The following is a 25341-nucleotide window of genomic DNA, read 5'->3' as shown; positions in this document are numbered from 1 at the left end:
TTTGATTTCTTTGCAATATTTGAATTTGACATTCATCAAATCATTTAATCAACACTTCCTTCATCTGATGAATACAAAAAATTATCAATTTTAAACTGCTTACCTTCTTTCAATTCAATGTCAATATTGTTGAACTTTTACATAAAATAAAATACAAATTCATTAGCCTTAATTTAGCTAAGAAAAGAAAAAAATTCCCTTTTTGCTTTAAATTTTTGCCTTTTTTGCTCTGAATAAATCTTTTACAAATCATAGGGATACTGTACAAATCATAGGGATACTGATATGTTATTTAATTAATTACATAACGATGTATCACACTAATTAGTCAACCTTTTTCCTTTAGAACTGCAAAGTATTTTATTCAGCAATTCAAATCTTTAACGATAAAATTTCACAACTTGTTCTAAAAAAGAGATGAAATGTTGCTTTCATCAATAATCGCAGGATTAGAACTACAATTAGGTGTAGAATAAGCATTTTTCAATTGTATGAAATAGTGTATGTTATGTTATTAGTAAACACTATCAGAAATTTTTAATTTGGTCCAGATATTCTAAAGACAATTAATTAGTCAAGTAATTCTAATACAATATCATATTTGTGCTAAAAATCATAAATTTATTTTGGATGTTAATTATAAATGTTTATTGATAACAGATAATTCAACATGCCAATGCTGCTAATTATAATAAACGGATGTGTTATTTTTTCTTTTTGACTTATAAATTATGCAAATCAGTTCAGTCCATTCCGCAAAAATATTATTTAAATGCAATCAAAATTTATCTATGATATATCTTTAATAAAACTCAACTTTTTAAGATTTATAGCATAAAATTTTCTTGTGTAATTTGCATAATTTTTGCATAAAAAATTTTTTGGAAACATTTTATTCGAATTAATAATTCAATCAAATTTATTTGATTACCATTGAGTTCAGCATTTATCAAATCGCTTCCAAAGATTACTATAAAGTTAAGTTACATAAATAAATCTTTTTTTCTAACATTTTTTCTATCACCCATATATTACTAAATAAATAAATACATGCATAAGTTCATTACACTTGATTTGTAGTATTAATATATATATATATATATACGTTTATTTGTTGATGATACCATTTGATCTCATTATAATTTCTATCTGTCATATTATTTTATTAGTCATATTATTCCATAATAAATATTTTTTGTTTCCCATATAATATTCATAATTCATTTGATTTGTAATTAAATTAATATTTCAAAGTTTTTGTTCCGTTAATAATTTTTTATCAGCAGCAGTTTTCCCCATAGGCATCTCAATTTTTCCCAGGCGACCATTTCGGTAATCATCCACTGAACCCCACAGATCAAAATATAGTTCTGTTGGAAAATTGAAATCTTTTATCTCTGACTGAAAAAAAATATTTCTACTTGCAATAGTCTGAGAGTGGTAATTTGATGTAGTGGGAGTTTCGAAATTAAAATCGACTTTAATTTTCTTCAAAAGCTCAATAGGTACGCTTAAAAAAAAAAAAGAGAAAGAAGATTAATGAAAAATTTTAAACCTTCATAATCAAATTCAGTTCTACCCTTGCAGAGAGGAAAAATCTCAACTACTTCGGAAGTGAAATTAATCGTCATAATATTTAATATATAAGGAAAATATGAGGAAAATCAGCTTCCTATTAATTAAAAAGGAAGTAATATTAAGCTTTTGCTATTATTCTATGCAATAATAAACATCATAAATTAGTGAGATGGTATGCCTCATTAAAGAAGGAATCTTTAATGAGGCATAAATCAGTGAAATTTATTTTACCTCCATTAAAATATTTTTAAGGTCATCAAAATTTTTGCAAGATGAAATCATTTCCCATATTGTTTGTGCTAATTCATTGTCGTGGAAACCGAAATATGAATCGAATATATCATTTATCTTATTAATTATCAATGCATTCGGCATCTCCTATATAAATAAATAAAATAAAATTTTGAATAAATAGACTACCTGAACTTTCAAAACAATTGTTCCTAAATTACTAATACAAAAAAAATATCTAGAAGTACTAATAATAAGAAATACTAATATAAAAAATTAAAAGCTTGTTGATGCAAAGTTCTTGTTGATGAATTTAAAAGGAAAAAAAAGCGCATCAAATAAGAGAAATTAATGCTACCTGCACAATTACCGTTCCATCAGCTTTAAATCGTATTGTTTCATTTCTATCCAAAATTGAACGCATGCGCTTTGGCATACTATAAGAAGCTATAAAATTAAACCCTGTTCGTTTTGGTTCAACCAATCGCATTGTGAATCTTAAAAAAAAGAAGCCATAAATTTAATTTTTCTTTAGAAATATTGGTGAAAATAAATATAATAATAAAGTTAGAAGGGAGAATTTCGGCAGAAGAGTCAAATTATTTAATAAAATACATGAAAATGTGACAAATTTTCCTTTTATTGGTGAGCTTTAGATGCTATAAATAAACAAAGGTTGAATTTCAGAAATTTGATCAAAGTATTACTTCTAGAAAGCAATACAGTGTATAATAATTTAATTCTGCTTAAAAATAGTGATAATTAAGAAGTTCAACTAACGTTGAACCAGTAGGTAATGCACGTAAACACCGAGCAACATCAAAATGTTTTCGTCCAACCATACTTTCGTTGTTTATTTTTTCAATGAAATCACCCACCTAAAAATTATAACTTTTCATTCACAATCTTTTTCCAACATTAATGCATTTGAAGTTGAAGTTCTAATCTAGTTTTTGATGTGTACTAATTTCAGGTAAGATTTGTAGATTCGAATTTTTGCCTATAACAATAATTTATTATGGAAAGCATAAGGTAACACTATTCAAATTTTTTGCCTTTCAATACAAAAAAATGAATGTCATTTCTGTTGGCTGATTCAATTCGAAGGTTTAATGATAATTTCAGAGAGAAATAAATGCTGAATGATTAACTATACTAAAAGAGTGAATGAACAAAAGGTTGTTATAAAACAATTTCTCCCTTTGTCACCTTATTCTCTCAAACTGCAATGCCAATAATTACCTGAAGTGCTGGTTTTGCTTTTGAAGTTATGGTATCAGGGAAGATCCGTTTGATAAATGCTTTTCCTGCTCCATTATCTGTTATTGTCAGACCTAACGCTCTGAAAATCGGTTCTGTTACATGTGATATCTCTCAGATAAATAAACACTTAGTTTATATTAATGATCACTGTTAATAACTGATTTGGTAAAATTCCTTTCGAAAGAATTTTTTCGGAGATTTTTCAAGTTTTGACTCAAATAATGGCATCGTTTTACTGAATATAATTAATGTATAACAATTTTGAAGTGTTATGTGTAAATTAAATTGAAAGATTGATCCACAATTTTGTTGTCATTTTCTCTTCTTACAAAATCATGCTTATTATAAATGTTAAGAATGGTGATATTTAAAAATATATTGTAACTGAAAAATTATATCATAATTATATTTTAAGTAGAATAAAAATAAATTTGTGAAGGAAATAAACTGAAGGCTATGAGAGAGATCGTATCGAGAACTTGAGACTGGAATTTCATACTATAGTAATGCCCTCCCTAAATCAGTCAATGTTAAAAAAATTCTTAATTTTAATCATCACAAATACCATGCAGTTCAGTTTTCATCAACATAATTTCTAAGCTTCAATTAATATAGACATTATACTTTTCAGTTTTGATCAATGTTACTTCTTTCTTCTGTCCCGCAATATGTGCAAAAATGAAATCGTTGATATTAATAGTTGAGGAAAGCAAAGCATCCATTGAAATTCGATGCGTATTAATTGTGCAAAATAAAATATCATCCACACTGACCTCATCATAACAATTTGCTATCGCCTGAAGATATGATTTTTTTTTTTTTTTTTTTTGTTGGATAAATTCATTTCAGTTCTAAACGATTAATGGTTAAAAATTCTTACGTTGTTGCTTTTCTTCTTTTCTAACAAAAATTATCGAATTTAAATAATTGATTCATTCATCTAATTAAATTAGTAAAAAATAATGACTGTATCTGTGGATCGCAGTATCTTTCTTTTTCAATGCAAAAAAAAAAAAAAAAACTGACATATATCATTAATAATGATGACAATTATCATATATGCTACTAAAAACTTTAAGCTTAAATACATTTAAATTTTTAAAGTTCTAATTAAATTTAAAATCTTCATGTAAAAAGTGATGCAGTAAGCTGTAATCTGGTTAACTTATAAAATTCTATTACTAGAGTGTGATACTGCAACCATATGAAGTTAGATGATGCTATAAAAATCTAATGCAATAATTATAATTTAACAAATTTTATGAATGATAATGATATGATTATAGCACCTGATAAAGTTGAGCAATGCTGTTAAAGTCACTAATGATACCAGTTGGACTACCATGAGCTAATTGTACTTGAAAGGTTAATTTAATATTAGCATTAGTGACGCATGTTTTGACTATACTATCAGATTTTATTTCATTAAGTGATCCATCAGTATTCCGGTCGTGTTGCTTCTGTTGCTGCTGTTGAAGTTTTTCGCCTGTTAGCTCTAGAATTATGAATAACTTTAAAATAAATATGCGATAAACCAATATGACTGTTGTGTTATCAGCAAAAATCAAGCACTGATACTGATTTTGACTCTTGTTAGTAATTCAAATACATTTTAGACTAACCAAATTTTTCCTTCAACTCCTTACCACTTGTTGAGATAGGTTTTGAATTCCATCGTTGTTGTTGTTGTTGATGATGAGGCAAATTTACATTAGTATTAAGATTACTCTTAGTGGATGTATTAGCTGGAGTAGTTGGTGGTGCATTGCTAGTACTATTCAGACGACCTTGCTTTTGTATTAATCGACGACGCCATCGCCTTCCGCGATATACCGGTGGTAAATTTTGCTGAAGTCTTGGTCGTTCTAATTGTTGCTTATGACGTTGCCACGAACGTGAACGACGACGATCATAAGGAACATTTACGGGATTTCGTTTGAAAAATTTCCTTTTATTTATTGATCATAAATTGAAAAGAAAAAAAAAAAAAATCAGTGGAAACTTATTTTCTGCTTCATATCATAAAGTTCATAATTAATCCAAAGTTATTTACTACTAATTATGCTAATATTGTTTATTCTACTAGAGAATAATTTAATGATAATTAACGTTTAATCGAATTTTGTCGCAAACAAATGTTACATAGATAATTTTATTTATGATTAACATAATCAAAAAAAAAAAAGAGAAGGAAACCGCGAATATAATACTTACTGTGTATCCTCAGAACTTCCTTCATAACCACTACTAGAAATTTGCCCAACTTTACTAATATTATCATTTTTGCTACCAAAATTAGCGCTAGTACTACGGTTATGGTTACATAAGAGATTCTGTGATGCAACACGACCGCTTGCTTCCATAATTTCTGTTAGTAATAATTAGACTATGCTTAATATTAATCTTTTAAATTCAATTCCAGTTATCTTATTCATTTTAAACAATTCTTATATTAAAGAAAATCAAATATAATATTAGTTTTCATCAGAAACTGATGATTTCAGCCATTTTGCTAATTCTATTCTATATTTTAATCAATTTCTTATTCAGAATAATTTATAATATTGAAAATTTCATCATTATTTCTGTCCTGCTTTAGCGTTTCCTTTTTTCTTACATCAAATTAGCTTTATCTTTTAATTTTTTAGTCGATTTTATGATCATACAATTCAAATAACTAATAACTCATAGTCTTATTTTTAACAATATCCGAATTGAATTCTCTCAAACTTGAAACAATAATTATTAAGCGAGAAGAAAATGCTAGTAAAAACATTTGCTGAAAATTTCAGCAAGGATTCATTAAGGATTAATGGTAGTAATAACTTGAAGAATATTTGAATTAATAATAATATTACGATATGGTACATCGGTATGTAATTGGGAAAATTGGTAATTAAAAGTTGATAATAATGTAATTGATAAGAAGAAATAAGAGAGATTATAAAATCCATAAGAATGATAGAGAATGATAAGAGTTATGATAAAGCATATAGTAATGACTTAAAGAAATGAGCCAAAAATGATCGTAATTCCAAGATATTTGAATTAATAATGTTACGATATGGTCTATCAGATTGTACAACGGGACGGCGTACATTTTCATAGACCGCGTTAATTCAAGAGAAAACAGTCCGAAATTTTCCGGAGATGTAAAATTAGGGAAGGTTATAAATGATGTTGTGGATATTGTAGGCATAGTATTGATAAGGTCTTTTATTCTACTACAAGATTCGATAAACGCTTGAGAATTAATTATATGCTATAGATTACCGTATAACTCGTGTTATCACGCCATTTCACTTCACGTTGTTCGTTACTGAAAAATTGGCGATGAAAATTGCTAATTTCATTTTAGCTCGATTAGTACAATTATCTGAATTATTATATGATATTATCTGTTGATTCTTTGTAATAATATTTGTCGTTAAAATATTAATTATAGGACAAATTATTGTTGCAGGTAGTTATTTCGTACATATGCCGAAATATACAGAATATTATGATGGAGAAGTGTTCAGTACGTGTACCGTTAGCTCAAAATATAATAGTTTTACGGGAATGCGATACGCTGCATATTGGAAATTGCTTCTGCGAGATATATTTATGCCTCGAGGCTATCCACAGAGTGTTTCTCCAGATTATATGAACTATCAAATGTGGGATACTATTCAAGCTTTTGCTAGTTCTATGAGTTCAGCGTTGTCTACCGAAGCAATATTGCGGGGTGTAGGCGTAGGAAATAAGGTAATTATCAGGTTTTTATTTTGTTATTGTTGTAAGAATTTGATGTGTAGGCGTCGGAAATAATCTGATTATCAGGTTATCAGTTTTTCATTGTTGTAAAGAACTGTGGCAAAAGTTTTTTTTGATTAAGAATTATTGAAACTGTTTCGCTTAATATTGATATTCTAAAGTCAGTTTGAATTTTTTTATTGAAGAATTATTAGAAGTTATATAGCGATGCAGTAAAACTCTATTTGGACCAAAAAATGGATTTGCATTAGGTCGGGGAATTGGAGGGATATATTCATTGAATGCTCTATCTTAATTTTATAAATTTTTAGCAGACATATAAATGAGAACTAGTACGAATGATGGAATGGTGATGGTATTAAGTAATGGTGGCTACAAATACTTGCAGGCTGCATCAACAATGGCAGCAGCAGTTGCATGGTTACTAAAAGATGGTATTGGAATGCTTGCACGGATTTTGTTTGCATGGCTTTATAGTCCATATTTAGATGCCGATTGTAAGCAGTGGCGATTAATTGCTGATTGTTTTAACGATTTAGCATTCTGTTTAGACTTAATTACGCCAATTTTTCCCAGTCTTTTTATGCCTATTATATGCTTATCATCAATGATACGTGCTGTTGTTGGTGTAGCGGGTAGTGCCACACGCACTACAGTTACCAATCATCAAGTACATATCTGTTTATTTCCTGATTTCAGTTTTTTTTTTTTTTTTTTTTTCCTCAATATTATCCAAGGCCCAATATTTGATATATTATCAAGGTCTGGAAAATGGCGTTCTTATTAGTTCTAAAACTCGTGATTAAATGGAAGATTTAAACAAATACACTGTGACATGTTGGCTAGTGAAGGAAAATATAGTATTATTTACTACTACAAATTAGTCTGATAGATGGATGATTGTTTCTTATTTAAAAGGGAAATAAGAAATTTGACTGGCACATGATGGTGATTCTTGCAGGCTATATTGGATAATGTGGGAGACGTTGCGGCGAAAGATGGTTCGCAGGAGACACTAATCAATGTTTTCGCTCTTCTTTGTAGCCTGCTATTGCTTCCTGTTGTTAGCAGAAATATCGTTTCTGTTTGGTTGTTATTCTCTCTTTTTACCTTTATTCATTTGTATGGCAATTATCGTGCAGTTAAATCACTGCAATTCAGGACGCTGAATCAGTCGCTGCTTCGAATTGTTGTAAAGTTTGTCTTTAAAAAAAAGAAAAAAAAAAAAAAAACGAGAAAATCTTGACTGTTTGGTATATTGTTCGTCATTTTGCTGTATGACATGCTATGCAATTATGGAATGAAATTTTTGACTGTCAGTTGATAGGGTAAATTACAATTATTATATTTGAAAAATTATTAGTCATTTATGTCTGTAATTTGTCTACCTAAAAATTTTGATTGTTTTGTTACAAAATATTATTCTTAATGAGTCATTGCATTGAACTCGAGACAAATCCTTTAATTTTTTCTCGCTGTTCGAATTTTGTTTATTTTTTCTTCAGAGATTATATCGAGACAAGAAAGATTAGTACTGTTAGCGAAATGAATAGTAAGGAACCGATACTATTACATTGGAGTTCATCACGGCACTACTATGGATGTCGTTTATCTGATGTGTCAGCTTCGTCTAATAAACTTTCATTTGTGTGTTCGAAATTTACTGTTATCTGTGATTTGAGGAGTAACTACGGTTATGTATCAATGGCTAGTATATCCAATATATCTGATCAACTTCGAGCTGCACTCTGCTTGGAATTAATGTTAAATATGAGAGCGTAAGTTTATCTTACTATTTCACTCCATTTAGCAACAGTTGTGAAAGAAAGTTCCTAGTATAGTCATTTCTTCTTTATATTTTATGCTGTAGGCCTGTTATTATAAACATAATATATTGGCTTTCCTTGGGAAAAGATCTTATTGTATGGAATATTTTTTTCCCTTAGGTATCTTTTTTCGGCATTGTGTCAGATTTTACAGGAGCACTTTTATTTTGTATTTGTCAAGATTTTTCATCCTTATATGAAGAATTATAAGTTTCACAAAGTTCGATATAAATCGTTTTCCAGACCTCCATCACCACTAGAATTGGACGAATTTGTTGAGAATTTGAAGTCAGGAGGTTGGCTAATCAATAAGCATCGGCTTGTATTCGATCGGTGGACCTATTCTGAAAAATAATTCAGCTCAATATGTGTGTTTGTTTTTTCCTAATTTATATTCATCATTATTTTATTTGTTATTTGTAATGCTTTATGGTGAAAAAAAAAAAAAAAAAAAAATGCCTTGATGAGCCTCTGTAATTTAATTTCATATGATAAAAGTCATTCTAAAGTAATTTTGATTCAGAGCAGCCTTTTAGCTTCCTTGCCTATAGCTAGATAATTTTAGATAGTAGAAAAATACAAAGAATATTTCATTGTTATTTGATTACAAGCAAAACATAATTTCCTACTAGTATTTTCTTCATAATTAACCGACTTTTGATCTCATCTTTCAGCGATGAAGCAGTATCTTAATAAATTTTCTTAGATTTACTGAGATACATCTTCATGGTTTTAGAATGAGAAACAATGTGCAAAGGTGAAATTATTCAAATAAAAGGATTTTGTTTTATAGAATGTTAATCTAGAAAAAAACCGTACATTGTTCTCTTCGGCTGTATCCTTAATTTTGAATCTTGACATGGACTGTGCAGGAAGAGAGGAAAAGAGTATGAATGAGTAGTGTTAATTGGTCAAACAATTTCGAATTAGTTGAAATTTCCTAGAGTTAATCGTTCGAAAGTCTATATATGTAGTAGCGAATTGTAGCAAAAGAAGAAACGGAAATGAAAAAATTTTTAACTGATTGAAAAGGTACGGATAGTTCATGGATATATAACCATTGGATAGTATTTCTGAATGTTCATATAATATTTTTAAAGCATCAATGATTGGAATAATCGAAAATTTATTTATATTAAAGCATTGATTCAGCTACGTAAGTTGACATAAAAAAAAAAAAAAAAAAAAAAAAAACATCAGCATGATGAAAGCAAATATCACAAAACAGGTGGTAATTATACAAAATAGATTAATCATTAAAAAGAGTGCCCGTAACAGTCGGTTTACCTGTTTTGGTATTATTTTTTTGGTTAGATGATTCATTTATTATTAATGCCCGTAATCAGTATTATAAATGGAGGAAGATTTTTTAAAAAATGATTTTAATCCATGTGAATCTCTATTCAAAACATTAAATTAACATTGATAGTAGGAAATATTGTTGGTATCTAAGAAAAGGAAATTTTTTACATTATTTTTTTATCAACAATTGTTTGGGATTTTTAAGATTAAAAAAGATCGAAATTCATAGGTGTGGAGAAAATACCAAAGATTTCTTACTTCACAGCTTATCCGTCTTCTTCTGATTTTTACCGAATAATCTAGGGCAAGAAATAATTTCAATTCTTTAGAAAAAGAGAATTAAAAAAGGGAAAAAAAAATGCAAATTGATAAACAAACACTAATACATATTTTAGCTTAATGGAAGCATTAAACAATTTTTAGTGACAAGAATTAATCATTCAATTTCTTTTATTAATTTTTGTAAATTTTTTTATTCTGTCAGCATTTATTTCACAAAAATGAAAAACAAAATTGCAATTCCAAAAAGCCGTATAAAACTTTGCAGAAATATTATTAGATATTATTATTAAATATCTTTAACATTGGAAGATTCATAGAATATTAAAGCTATCTTTGTCTTCCAAAGGAATTTGAAGTTTTAATTTTCTTTTACAAATGCTTGCAATATTCATTCTTATAGTTTTCTATCGTTATCATTCTTTCGTTTCCTAAAACATAAAAGATTAGTTTTATCAAAGTTGAAAAAAAAAAGGAAAAACTAAATGAGTATCGAAAAAAGTATCGAAAAAAAAAAAAAAAAAAAGAGTATCGAAAAAAAAAAATAAATTAGCTAAGACTAATCTAGATGATGCAAATGTTAGCAATTAAAAAATGATCACTTAAAAAAAAAAAAATTAAGAATTAAATTACTTTGGTGGAATCAAATTGCTTCAAATTGCTGATTTCATTTGGAGAAGATTGCTGCTGTGATGACTGAAAAATTGTCGTACTTTCAACATTTGCATCATTTTCCTCGATCATTATTACATCATGCTTCTCTTGCTCTTCCGGTATACGAGTTTGATACCTGAAATATAAAATGATTAATTTCAATTTTCACAATACTTTTACTCTATTGCCTAATTTGCAACCTTAATTTACAATTCCACTTCATCAATAATACTTATTAGTGATTCAATGTTGCTCCTATTATATTTTTAAATGGAGAAAAAAAAAAAGAAGCATTTATGGTTCTTTTGTTCTGTTAATTTATTCAATTCGAAATAAAATCCAATTTGAAAAAGCTTAAAATATAATTTTTTTTTTTCTTTGATATGTATATATATGATGAAAAAGTGATACCATTCACGATTAAATTCAAGTTGATCAAGTATATATTGTGCATGTGGATTCACCAAATCTGCCCATGTTTCAAATAATGGATGCACGATAAAATCAATGAAGCCAACCTGAAAATAATAATTTTACATTTAGTTTATTAAATAAATGCTAAATACTTATTTGCTGCTATTATCATTTATTATTTATTATTATAATTTACTATTAAGTATTCTTTTTTTCTTATTATTATTTCATTATGATTTATTACTATAAATTATTATTATTTATAATTATTATTATATATACTATAAATTGTTATTATTAATATTATCAATCATTACTATTAATTAATTAATTTTTTCATCTCACACTTATATGCTAACAGAAATTATATACTGATAGCTATTTTCTGCATAAAATTACATATTTAAAAAAGATGTTCTCTTCATTATTGCCGACTTTCCAATGAATTTGATGAATTTAGAAAGAACGAAGAATTACTGATATCATAAGAACAATCCACTTAAATGATAGTGCTTCTTATGTTAAGCTGTGATAGCATAGTTAATCATGATATTACTTTATGATAATTTTCATATAAGATACTTTTGATAATCGCTATTAAATTATGCTCAATAAAATTCAATCACTGATAAATATATAATAATTTTTTGTAACTACCTGAGATTTTGCGATCGTTATATTATTTCGATCACACATCGGTGAAATATCAATACCTAAATCTCGTTCCCTATCACCTTGTCTCCAGTATTCTTCCATTATATTTTTTACCCAAATACTATATAAATCGATTGGTTTTGTTGGATTTGATAAATCTGCCAGATGAATCATTGTTTGCATAACCTAAAAAATATTTATAGGAAATAATAATTTACTTATAAAAAAATATATAAATGACAGATATGCAAATTTCAATTATTGATTTAATGGGAAAAACCTGTATGCGATCAGTTTTATCCAATGTTAAAACTGATGAACCAGCGACTTTTTTTGCTTCAACCATAGTTTTTAAATCAGCTAATATACTCATATGCTTTGACATATCTGTCGCTAATACCTGTAAGTAAGAAAAAAAAGGTATAATTAGATAATATATACACCTACAATTGGTTATACCGGTTAGAAAATACAAATTATTGATTGAATCTAATAATGAGCAAAAGTAAGAAATTTTAAAGTAACAATTTTTAGAATAGTTCAATTCTTACATTCTTTTATTTTAATATTTTTTAAATTTACAACATTTTCTTCAAATTATATTTCATTGAAACAAGGAAGAGAAAAATTTTTATAATGTTTGCTTAATGAGTAAGTGATATCAAAGAATGTAAAAGTTACCAAATAAAGAAAAAGTTTAGAAATTTGTTTTATTTTAATAACATCGTTTTTTGCTCTCTTTTTTTTAAACAAATTAGAAAATATCATTAATTCAGGAACATTTGCAAGTATTATTATCCATGATAAATGATAATTAATAATGAGAGAGTTTACATTATGTGAATTATTACATTAGGAATAATTAAAATTTAACGTATAATTTTAACATATATAAAAAAAATCACTTCGATAAATTATAATATAGTGATAACAATTAAAATATAATCCATTCAAATGAATGAAATATATCATAAGCTTACTTATGAATTTCTTATTAGATGAAAAATTTTAGTTATTATTATGTTAAAAAAAATTATATTATATTATAAATTAGAATATTATTGAGGAAAATAATGAAAAATTGTAACATAAATGAAATATAAGAATTAAAAAAAAAGTGAATAAAATATAATATTTATTAGATAATATAATATGATAAAATAATTGTATAATTAAAATATTTGCGTATATTTGAAATGAATTTTAAAAAAAGAAACAAACCATTTCAATTGTAAGCTTTCGGAATAATTGACGTTGTTTTTTATTAAGTGAAACGATAAAATTACAGTTAGAATCTTGCAATAATTTGAATGCAACTGCTAAATGATGTTGTTCAAGCACTGATTCATCGTTATACATTATAGCTAATTCCGAATCTATAAAAAAAAAAAAAAAAAAAAAAAGAAATAATTTAAAAAAAAATAAATAAGAAAAAAAAGAAATCAATTTATTTGAAAATTTACAAATTTACTTATTTCATAATGAAAGAAAAAAAAGAAGGATGAAAATAAATTTAAATATAGAAATGAAAAAGTTATATTTAATAAGAAAATAAAATTTTAACATACATTATGAACATACAATGATAAATTTTTGAATTTTTCTTTTCTTTTTGAGTTAAAATGAACTAATCAGGAAAGTTACAAGTATTAATGAGATAATAATTAGATTGGAAAAATAAAAATGAAATTTTGAACTTAAAAAAAGTTAATATAATGATGCAATGATAAGCATTTCTTTTCTTCTTTTATAACCGACAAAAAAAAAATCTTCTTTTGACTTTTTTAAATTTTATTTTAATATGAAGAAAAAAAGTTACTAGTATTAATGAGGTAATGATTAGTAAAACCGGGATGATCAACATCATGTATAGCACCAGCAAATATCGATGCTAATACTTCTAATTCCGAGAAAACATTCTGAAATTTTCAACAAAAAAAAAAAAAAAAATAATTTTTTTCTGTTAATATTTCTCTTCGTGCAAAAATTATAACAAAAAAGGAAAATCCAAATATAAATTTTTAATACTATTTCTCTCCTTCGAATTTTCATGAGAAAAAAATTTATAAATGTCATTTGAAATATATATATTTTATCTTAAATTATATAGTGGTAAAAGAAAGAGAAATGATTAATTGATAAAATAAATTTGTTGCAAGGTAGTAATGATAAATATAAAAAATAATTGTAATAATTAATGATAATAATAATGACGGTAACGACAATGTTAATAATAATTATTATAATAATAACATTGGAAATAAATGATAAAACCTGAAGAGCTGGTGATGAGATGAGAACGTTGACAGATTGAGTGACATCAGCAGCATGAACTTGATTATGATAAGGATTATCCCTGTAGTGATGCTCCAAATGTAGCAAATAATTTAACAAAATACTTGATGGAATTTCAAATGTTTTCAATAAACCACGTTTCTGAAAATATCTATCAAATAATTTAACTAAAAAATAATAAAAAGAAAAAAAAAATTTTTTTAAGGATAATTAATATATCTGTAAAGATCATAAATTTTTGCTAATTATTATTTGAATCGTATATTATAGCATAGATAAATTGTAGAGTGTTATCTTTGCTACAAAATGTTAAGCTATCAGTTACAGTAATGATTAATGATATTTTCAAAAATAAAAAATAAAAAGGAGAAGTTAATATTAATTGCCTTCTTTTAATAAAATTTTTAGATGGTTAATTAAAATATTAATAAACTCGAATTGACAATAATGTTTAACCATAAATTTTGTATAATTGGCAAAGTTGTCGTTTGATTTTTTCCTTTTTTTTTTACCAATAATGAATAATCCATGCAATTATCATAAAAATTTTAACTTAATTCAAATACTCAAATACAAAACAAAAAATTGCATTTCAATTTTCATCTATCTTTTTTTAAATTTTTAGAGCATCCCTATCACAATCGATAATTTAATTTCTGATTGGTATAAAATGAAATTAAATTGTAGGAGTTCATTTCTTTCATTTTTTTTTTTTTTTTGATGTGAAAACAAAACTATTATTTCGGCATTTATCAAAAAAAAAAAAAAAAGGTTCCGGAACTTTTATTGGATTTTTTCATTTTTGCTTCATTCTCGAATTATTTCCTTTTTTCTTTTTACAAAAAAAGCGTTCAGTTAAATGGTTAATGATGCAAAGGAGAATTAATCATCGGCGCATGAAGTGCAATAATACTTTAGCAATTTGAAATATTTTCCATCCAATTAAATTAACTTTGATGCATTAGCAATTGTCATTAATTTAATATATTTTAAACTTTAAATCGTATTTAAATAAGTAATAGTTGAAATTTTAAATAATAATTTATTATTGCTCTTTTTTATTCTGTTTTTTTTTTTTGTCATTTACGCTAAATAACTTTGCTTGAGATATAAAGTGCTAATAGTATTGTATGAAATAAATGTATTTGAATTAAAAAAAAAAGTATATAAAATCGATGAAATAAATTATGAATAAATAATTTTATACATAAAAAAAAATCGAATTATAAATAATTTCCTATTGCAAAAAAAAAAAAAAAAAAGTACGCAATTAAAAATGAATCATTGATTGTTTATATAAATCATTCTGCTATTATTCAATTTTTTTAATTATTTAAGCTATAAATTTTAAATAATCGAAAATGAAAAAGTATTAAAAAGGCTTGTAAAAATAGCATTAATTACATGTAGGATTTAATTTGTTGCACGATATCATTATTAATAATATAATTTAAATGAAGGAAAAAATTTTAAAATATTTTCTAAGAAATAAAATTTGAATAAAAAAAAAAAAAAAGAGAATTTAAACTGACTTCCATAATAGTGAAAGTAATAGAAGTAAGCGAATGTCCTTTACTGAATTCTTGTATTTTGAATACATTTGGGCCCCATTCATCAAGCTTAAATAAAAGTTTTTTAAAAATGAAATTATTTGAAAAGAAAAATCGAAGAAAAAAAAAACAAACAAACAAAAGAGTAAGTGTGACAAATGTGTTAGTTCTTTAGAATATATTTTAAAAAAATCATACAATTTTTCAGCTTATAATTTATAATCAAAGTATCATTTAAGAATATTTATTTTTATTGCTTTCGTTCATACTTTTACCATAGCAATTAATTCATTAACTAATCTAATTAATATCTAAAATTCTTGTTTTTTTTTTTTTTTGATTTTTCCTTATATTTTCTAATGTAATAATACATTTGTTTAAATGATATGATCAAATTTTTTTCTAAAAAAAAAAAAGTTAAAATTCAATATTTTAAAATTATATTGGGTGATATGGATTATAATTTTTTTTTTAGATATACCTTTTGCATATAAACTTCTAATTCTTTGTGACCATCAACGCCATATTCTGGTATATGACCACCGCGGGGTGATTTTAGCTTACGTATGCCAATAATTCGTGACATTGCCGCCGTCTTAGCTTTACCCAACAATGATATTGAAACATTATCTAAGGAAGAAGTAGATGCTGTTTCATCCGGTACCTGCATTTGTAATTATTGTTTATTTTACAATCTTTTTTTTTTTTTTTTTTTTTTTTTTTGTTAATATGTAATTCAAAAATTTCAATAATATGTGCAAAAAAATATTTTGAATTTTAAAAGAATTAAATAAATAAATAAACGTTTATGAAATTTAACGATTGCAAAAATTTCAACTGCAATTCATGAATTAATGAATTGGAAATCGATTGTAATTTATTTAATTTTTTTATTTTTTTTTTTGGAAAATTATATTATACAAAATCATAATCAAATTTTATTAATTTCAAAATTTTAATGTCAACTTTTTTCTATGAAAAAAAAATTTTTTTTTTATGCTAATTTTTTATTATTTGAATAAATGAATTGAATTGAAGCAAATTTTAGTATGTATTATGGAATTGGGGAGCAAAATGACAAAATATTTTTAAAAAAAAATTTTGAAAGAGAAAGGAGGAAAAAGTTCATGTAAACAAAGAAATGAAATTGTAAACAAATGATGTTGTATTTACTACAACAGCTATGATTACTCTTCGAATAGTAATTAAGAGGAAAATTAAACAGTAATACAAAATGTTATTGTTATTAATCATTCTTATTATATTCATTTGTTACTTCTCTTTTCTTTTTTAAAGAAATTTAAATAATTTCCAAAATAATTTAATTTAAGAAAATAAATGGAGTAAAAAATTAATTTAAAAAAAAACAACAAAAAAAACAAATAAAAAACTAGATTTGCAAAAATTACATTAATATTTAAAATTTATTAGGAAAAAAAAAAAAAAAAGCGAAATAAGTGATTTAAAAATTACCCTTAAATTTTGTGATACATCGTCATCATCCTTATCCATATAAGTATTGATAAGAAATTGTGATATTTGTGTACCCGATTTAGATGATTCCGCAAAGTGTACAAGCTCTTTGTTGAGCATTTTACGAAACTGCAAAGAGAAAAAAAACAAAGGAAAGGAAATTAAATGTGATAATCTAAAAGTCATTTATTTTTCTCTCTTAACTTTTTTCTTTTTTTTTTGTTAATTTTATCAATCATTATGAAAGATAAGAAATTGTATGATAGATGGAAAAAAGTGAATGAATGAAATGATTAAATAGGATAAGAAAGTTTGTTCAATCTTTTTTTAAATTTCATTTCCGTTGAAGAAAGAATTAGCAAAATGAATAAGATACGGAATATATTTAAAAAAAAAAAAAATGGAAAAGGAAGAAAAGGGAAGGAAAAAAAATTTTTAAATCACTGATAATTGAAATATTAAGGAAGAAAAAAAAAATTGAAAGAATGAAATGAATTTGTTGCAAACATAGTACATTCATTGAATTTAATTTTGACGGTCAAATAAATATTTTAAATAATTTATTCATTCATTCCACTTTTTTTTTTTTTTGTTAATAAATGAATGAATGAATAAATAGTTAAAGTTAATACTACCTTGTCTTCTTTCTTTTTTTTTTTTTGTGATATTTGATGATCAATTAAATCTATAACTGACAAAAATTTTTTTTATTTTTTTTGCATAAATCAATAATTTTAGTTTAATTAACTATTATATTTGATATAAACTGCGAAAGAAGGAATTAAAGGCAGACCAATTTATCATTATTATCATAAAAAAGAAGCAAATTAACTACAAATTTATCTGATAAACTAAAATTGCAAAGCTATGTTACACTTATGAAATAATATTTCTTAAAAAAATTCACTTACATTAAATTGTATACAAATGTGTTTAAGGAATGAACGTTAGACATTATTCAAATTAAGCTTACCTTGTATGTCAAATGCGCATAATAGTGTCAAATGCGCAAAAGAGAGCAGAAGAAGAGAAGGAGAAAAGAAAAAGACAAAGAGAATGAATGAAAAATTAGTCCTTGAAATTAGCATTCACAATGAATTAAGCAAAAATATCAATAAATGTCACATATTATTTATCATTAAAATACATATAATTTAATTTGATGTAATTTTTTTATTAAATTTTAGTAAAATCCATTGAAGCATATTCAAATTTGTGTACATATGAATGGAAAATTTAAATATTTAATGTTTAGTAATGGAAAATTAAATTGGTTTTCTTCTTTTGCTATTTAAAAAATTTTTAAATTTATTAGTTTTTTTTTCTTTTATTTCTGATATTATCACAGGAAGAATTTAAAAAATTTGCAAAAAAAAAATTTTTTTTTCACTGTATATAGATTAAATAAATAATTTAAAACTTTAAAATTTAAAATGAGATATGAATAAGCCGTGGTGAGAGAAATTTCATTACTAGTAATAATTACTATGTGTACTAGTAATTAATTGTCAATCGATATCAAGAGATTAGTCAATAATTTTTGCTAGCAATCATTTCCTACAACTTTTTTAATTCACTTTTAGAAGAGATATCGTTTTATCAAAATAAATGTTTAGTAATGGAAAATTAAATTTATTTTCTCCTTTCATTAATTTTCAAAATTTCCAAATTTATTAATCTCTTCTGAAATTATCAAAGAAAGAGGTCAAGTTTTTTTTTTCTTTTTTGATTAAATATAATATTAAAAATTATTGATTAAGGATTATTTTTCATGTTCTCTTCAAAAAAATTCCTCATCTTATAATATTAGAAAAAAAAAAACATGTTATAATATTATGATACCTATCAAATAATCAGTCATTCATGAATTGACATTTATGAAATGGATGAATTTTATTTATTTTTGAAAAATTCCAGTTAACTATTTAATTTAAATCATTTAATTAAAATCTTCAGTATATCATTACATATATTTTGCTTTTCAAATTTTCATCAAAAAGCGATAAGTGTATAATATTTAGTCGAGAAAATATTAATCATTTAGAAAACTATATTTTTTTAAAGATATTTTAATTTTAAACAAATGAATAATCAGAAAAGAATGAAACCCAAAACTAACATTTTCTTCCTTTTTTAAGAAAAGAAAAACTTAATAATATAGTATTGTAATGATTTACTTTACTAGATGCCATATCTGATACAGATCGATGGGTTTGGATAGTTTCCAATTGATCCAAACACCAATCCAATTCATCGAGAGTATCTTGGCCACACTGAATAACATCAGCCGGTAACGGTGTGCTATGAAGTGGCGGTCGTTTTGGAATTGGTCTTGGACGACTCTCATCCGCTGGGACATTTGCAATTAAAATCAAATTATTCCGTACATTTCGTAAACTGGCTAAAATTTGTGCAAATGGTGTAACGATCAAATCTTCGCCATACCTAAAAATGTGATAAAATTTTATTTTCATCTGCTCAATTTTATAATTTATAAGTGAAATTATTTTCTTCTTTGTTCTTAATTACTCCAAATTAATTTTAGGTTATTTCATTTGAACTTATTTCTTTTTAATTAAAAAAAAAAAAAAAGAAAAACAAAAGATAGCAGTCAATAAAGTATATATTTGTAACTGGGATTAAATTACTACACACAAATAAAATGGTATAATCTTGAAATCTTCTTTTTATTCTTAATTCAAAATAAAAGAAATTATAAATTATACTAATCCTATAATTTCCATTTCATAAATTGTCGTTAAACTTTCTAAATTATTCGCTTTAAAAAATTAGTTTTGAAATCATTTTACTATGTAATAACAATTAACAGCAATAATAGTAATTGTAAGAAATAACAAACAGTAATGGCATTAACAATAATGATAAATAATGATGATAAGCCATAATAATAAACAATAATAGTATATTAAAATGATAATAATAAACAGTGATAACAATAATAATAATAATAATAACATAAATAATAAACGTCGCAGTAAGTAACTTCGATCATTTTCTATTTATCTAAACCACATTGCAGCTAATTATTCAAAGACTGTACTTCAATTCTTTCAAACAATTACTTAATCATTTCACTTCCACAGCAACTAACTATGCTTTAATTCTCGAACAATTATTTAATTATTCAATCTTCAACGATTTGTTTATCAATTGATTTTCTTTTCATTCTTCTTTCCGAAAGATAATTTAGCAAATTGATGTAAAAAGTTCGGAAAGCATCCTATAATGTTAAAGTTTATTTCCATGGGAAAATGGTAATAAAATTTGCATTTACTGCTAGAATGTGGCTTAGAGTAATAATATGATAATAATGATAACGATAGCAGTTAATTCTATCAAAGAAATATAGCACAAAATAAAGTCAAAGAATGATGAGCTTATATTCTGCTTTTTTTATTATTTAAAAAAAAAAAAAAAAAAAAAAACTTAATTGGATTTTTCTTTTTTCTTTCAATTCACATAATCTATTACAACAGTTAGTTGTGATTTGCATTCTGAAATTTATTTCTAAAACTATCTGCAACATCACATTATTTCATCTTTTTATCATTTTTCAGATAATTTAGTTTCATTTCAGTTTGTGTTTTCTGATAATTCATTTCATTTTCTTTTCTTCTACTTAAATGCAAATATATAGTTGCATTAGGCTAAATCCACCAAAATAAAAAATACAATGTGAAAATTTTTTTTCTTTTTCTTTTCTATTTACAATGAAAAAAAAAAAAGTTAAAAGTTAGAACAAAAATTTTTTTCACTTTTTAAAATAAAAATATCCAATTTTGACATATTTCAATGATACAATTTTTCATTTTTCGTAAAGAACAATATTTCATTTAAAGCTTTTTAGCTCTTTCAATAGCTTTTTTTTTTCTTTTTTTTTCTCGAATATTTTAATAGTACCATTGATTCTTTCAAAAAAAAAAAATTGGCTGTTGAAAAGGAATTTTCGTTTTTTTTTTTTTTTTTGTTTCTTTGAGAGATTAAAATGATGAAAAAGGGTGATAAAAGAGAAAGATGGAGAGAGAGAGGGAGGCAGAGGGAGGGAGAGAGAGAGGGAGGGAGGGAAGTGATCTTATGTGATGCAATTTAGTTTCTTTTAGAAAACAACGAAAACTGATAGCAATGGATATTTTGCATTTGCAGTGAAGATTCCGATAAGATTTCTCTTGAGAAATGAGCCGAATTATCAAAATAGACATACACATACACGCATACATGCGTGCACACGTGCATATATGCATGCATTCGTATACGCACACATACACACATGCATGCATTCATGTACATACACATCAGTAAATATGTATACATACATGCACACACACACACACACACACACACACACACACACACACACACACACACACACACACACACACACACACACAGACACACACACACACACACACACGTACATACACAGAAACATGCATACATGCACGTACGCACGTATACATACACAGACACAGGCATACACACATACAAAAAAATGATAGATTTATGGCTTAGTCGAAAGAATTTCAAATTGAAAATCTCGTTAAATATATCTTTCCCATTCATCTCCATTCTAAGAATATATTCTGTGAGAAAAGCAAATTTATTATTTCAAATTAAATTTGTAGTTTTTTAAATTTACTTCATTTTTGCATGCTATTAGATGAATTTAATTCGATTTATCATCTTAAATTGCCAGTTATAATTGCATTGCTGTGTTTTAATTCAAAAATTAAGCATATGAAACATTTGTGACAATGATATATTATTATAGAGGTTGAATTGAATTTCTCAAACAATAAAAGAGAAAATAAATAAGAAAAATTAGTCAAATTTTACATTTAACAAAAGTTAAGTAAACGAATGTGAATCACAATCTGAAATGAATATAATATCATTTTGGTAAATTAATTATCTCAATTTTCATTTACTTTTTCTCATTTATACAATATAATAATTTCTATTTTATCCGTCGTATTATTTCAGTTTTTCAATCCATTAAAAATATTAATTATTGTCCTACTCTTTTACTTGTCATTTTAATGTTTTATCCAATAAATTAACAAAATTAAACGGATGATATGCTCAGATTGTTGTTTAGGAAAAATCAATGCTTAAGAATGGTTTGTCCAATATTTTGAATAAAATTTCAGTGATACATAACTGAAATCCAGGAACTAACAACACAACTGATAACCCATCGAGTAATTAAATAAAAAAATTAACTAAGAATTAATTAAAAATAATCATATTAATCAATTAAAACTAAACTAAACATCGAGACTCTATTTTTCGGAAAAACTTCTTTGAATATAGAAAAAAAATCAAATATTTCAAGAATAAGATAAATTTCATTTATCAGAAAAAAACTGTATTGGAAATTAATGAATAAATTCAAAAGAAAAAAAATGTTAAATTTTTGCTATTAATTCTCATACACCATTTTACTTTGTATTCTTTAATTTTGCTTTCATTTCTATACTTTTTAAACAGATTTTATCAGAGCAATTGCTGCGTAATAGCTTTATGAGAATTCATTTAAAATTTAGAGATGCAAGAAAAACAAAACTGAATATATTTATTTAGAATGCTATGCAACTAATTCTAGAGACGTATAAAATTTGATTGACAAAATTTGACGGATAAATTTAAAGAAACATTGCTACTTGACGATTTGTAGCATTTAGATTGTTGCTAAGTAAACAAAATCATTTTCAGAATAAAATGAAATGAAATTATTATTTGTTTATCCCTCCCATACATTCAAGGTTTTGATAAAGATGCGGTAAACGCAGTAATAATTTTACAGCGAGTAATTCATGTGATGATATTAATGATAACAATTTGGTAATTTAATAAGAAAAAACAAAAATTTAATAATGAGTGAAATACTGACAATTTTAAAAGAATCAATACAACTGGTTAGAAAGAAGAAAAAAAAAAAAAATGAAATATATATCGAATTATTAAAAACGAGTTTCACTTTGGATTTGAAATTATCAATATGTCCATTCAGCTTACCTTTTCATTTCCATTCAAATGTACATTTTAAATTTTATTTGTGTATTATTACAAAACTGAAGATATGCTTCAAAATGTAAATTAACCAGTTGAAGTAATCATTAAGAATTTGATAGAAAGGTGTAAAGATAATATGTGATATGAAAGTTTAAATAATATATCATGTAATCAAATGTTATTAATAGCTGTACTATTAACGAATTATCATTATCTCTGAGTGTAATCAATCACCCAATGACGTTTATCACCGGACTGTGTTACAGGAAATAATCAAAATACAACAGAGAGTAAAATGAATAAAGAGCATCTGTTAAGGTAATTGATCTAAATTTGTTCATTAATTATGTTAATCTATTCAACCAAATCATCTTGACTAATTCTTTAAAATCAATATTTCTTTTTTAAAAAAAGACATTTCTGCAGCATACCTTGCAAACCTTTAAAAAAAATCATTGCTGCAAATTTCATTTCGATTATCAATGCTTAATATCCTTATATAGATAGCCTAAGCAAAAACCATAAATGAGTAATTAAAGCAAAAAAAAAAAAAGAATTGAAATCTAAAATAGGTGGCTACACAGCTTCGTCAGGTAGTCATCGAATTCCTTCAGAAAAGGAAGAAATTTTGTAGACCAAAAAAAGACGGAAAAATAAAAAAATTAAAATAAAAGAGATGAAATATTTCAATTAAAATATCTCAAATGCTAAGCAAACAATACACAAGGATGTAGTAAAATTAAATTGCCAACCAAACAATATAAATATCTAATACGTATATTGTTTCGTTAACTTTATACTTTGTATTTTATTTATTCGAATACACTTTTCTGCCTTTTTTTTTTTTTATTTCTGGAAAGAAGAACTTTGCTATGTATATTAAGTCTCACATGCAGATACAAATTTAAATCAGGAAAAAAAGATTTTTAAATTAGAAAAGAAAAAAAAAGATTTACTACAAGCAGAAAGATTGAAAATGAAGAAAACAAAAAAACAAAAAAAAAAAAAAAAAAAAAGAAAAAAAAGGAAAAGGGTGAAGAGTAAAGGAAAAAAAATTTACAATAATCAAAAAGTGCTTACTGTGCTGCAATAGAGGTGATCGATGAAGTACGTGAAGCGGAACGATTGAGTTCACGTTCGTCGATTGATGGCCGATAAAGAAAGGATTCACGTCTAGGTTGGCCACTGCTTGGGCCTACCTTTAGATTGCTTGTGTTAGTAACGTCCACAGCAACAGTTGTAGCTGGGGAACTGAAATCGGTCGAATTGGGCCTGAGAAATTGATGAAAATTCAGATCACGTTTCTGGGTGGTAAATGAGGTACGCCTCGTATGAGGTTGCTGTGCTGCCATTGTTGTTTTTATTATTATTATATTAACATTACTAATATTATTAGAATAATAATAATTTTATTTTTATTGTTGCTATGATTAATATTTTTGCTATTGTCGTTGTAGTCGTTTTCTTCCTCCTTTTATAATTACTATTGCTGTTTATTATTGATTTATGAATAAGACTGTTTAAAATATCAGTTAAATTAAAATGATTTGTACCAAGTACTTTTATTTCTCATAACAATAAGAAAGGTAATGTAGCAGTAATAACAATATCAAATAGATATAACAAAAGAAATGAGTACAGTAGTAATAATTATTGTTTATTGTTGTTGCTGTTGTTGTCCGCAATAATGATAGTAATAGTAGTATGAGTATAGAAAGGTATGCTATTATAAAATTTATCATACATTATTATCAGTTAATAGCCATAAATAGAAGAAATAATAAAACAGGAGGAATAATAATGCTTCTTCCTTTCTTTTTTTTTTCCTTTTGATTTAAATCGATCGATAGCACTAGTTGATATAATTAGAAGGAGTAAGAAAAATAAGAAATGATGGAAAATAATTGATAGAAGAGAAGTTGTAGTCCACAAGAGAAAAATATGATAATTCTGGAATATATTTTAAATATAGAATTTTTCTTTTTTTTTTTTGTTTTTGCAAAATATTATCAAATATTTTTTATCACTCGATG

General features: G+C 25.2%; 3 protein-coding genes across 4 annotated transcripts; 1 reads left to right on the top strand and 2 right to left on the bottom strand.

Annotated features, from left to right (window-relative positions):
* Window positions 1-1248: 1248 nt before the first annotated feature.
* Window positions 1249-5435, bottom strand: Bm2615 (conserved hypothetical protein,hypothetical protein; the record flags this gene model as incomplete). Its single annotated transcript, XM_043079234.1, has 9 exons — window positions 1249-1401; window positions 1810-1956; window positions 2168-2306; window positions 2590-2687; window positions 3052-3151; window positions 3697-3869; window positions 4362-4567; window positions 4695-5020; window positions 5287-5435. 9 exons carry the CDS (start codon window positions 5433-5435, stop codon window positions 1249-1251), a joined length of 1491 nt encoding a protein of 496 aa, XP_042935168.1.
* Window positions 5436-6552: 1117 nt separating this feature from the next.
* On the top strand, window positions 6553-9009 carry Bm8940 (cDNA sequence BC017158, putative; the record flags this gene model as incomplete). Of its 2 annotated transcripts, XM_001896192.2 has the most annotated exons (5): window positions 6553-6819; window positions 7217-7498; window positions 7790-8025; window positions 8334-8606; window positions 8898-9009. In XM_001896192.2, the coding sequence occupies 5 exons, from the start codon at window positions 6553-6555 to the stop codon at window positions 9007-9009; spliced, it is 1170 nt and encodes a 389-aa protein (XP_001896227.2). The 2 variants fall into 2 exon arrangements, with proteins under 2 accessions (XP_001896227.2, XP_042935167.1); XM_043079233.1 differs by lacking the exons at window positions 8334-8606; window positions 8898-9009 and having other exon boundaries at window positions 7217-7325; window positions 7790-7803.
* A 1642-nt stretch (window positions 9010-10651) lies between these two features.
* Bma-pde-4 (putative 3,5-cyclic phosphodiesterase R153.1, putative) lies at window positions 10652-24660 on the bottom strand (the record flags this gene model as incomplete). Its single annotated transcript, XM_043079232.1, has 13 exons — window positions 10652-10666; window positions 10869-11025; window positions 11301-11407; window positions 11961-12143; window positions 12238-12357; window positions 13179-13333; window positions 13777-13876; window positions 14232-14393; window positions 15785-15871; window positions 16284-16466; window positions 17276-17404; window positions 19453-19720; window positions 24389-24660. The coding sequence occupies 13 exons, from the start codon at window positions 24658-24660 to the stop codon at window positions 10652-10654; spliced, it is 1938 nt and encodes a 645-aa protein (XP_042935166.1).
* Between the last annotated feature and the right edge of the window lie 681 nt (window positions 24661-25341).

Source organism: Brugia malayi, assembly GCF_000002995.4.
Source record: "Brugia malayi strain FR3 genome assembly, contig: Bm_v4_Chr2_contig_001, whole genome shotgun sequence".
Classification (NCBI taxonomy): domain Eukaryota; kingdom Metazoa; phylum Nematoda; class Chromadorea; order Rhabditida; family Onchocercidae; genus Brugia; species Brugia malayi.
This window is presented reverse-complemented; position numbering and strand designations above follow the sequence as displayed.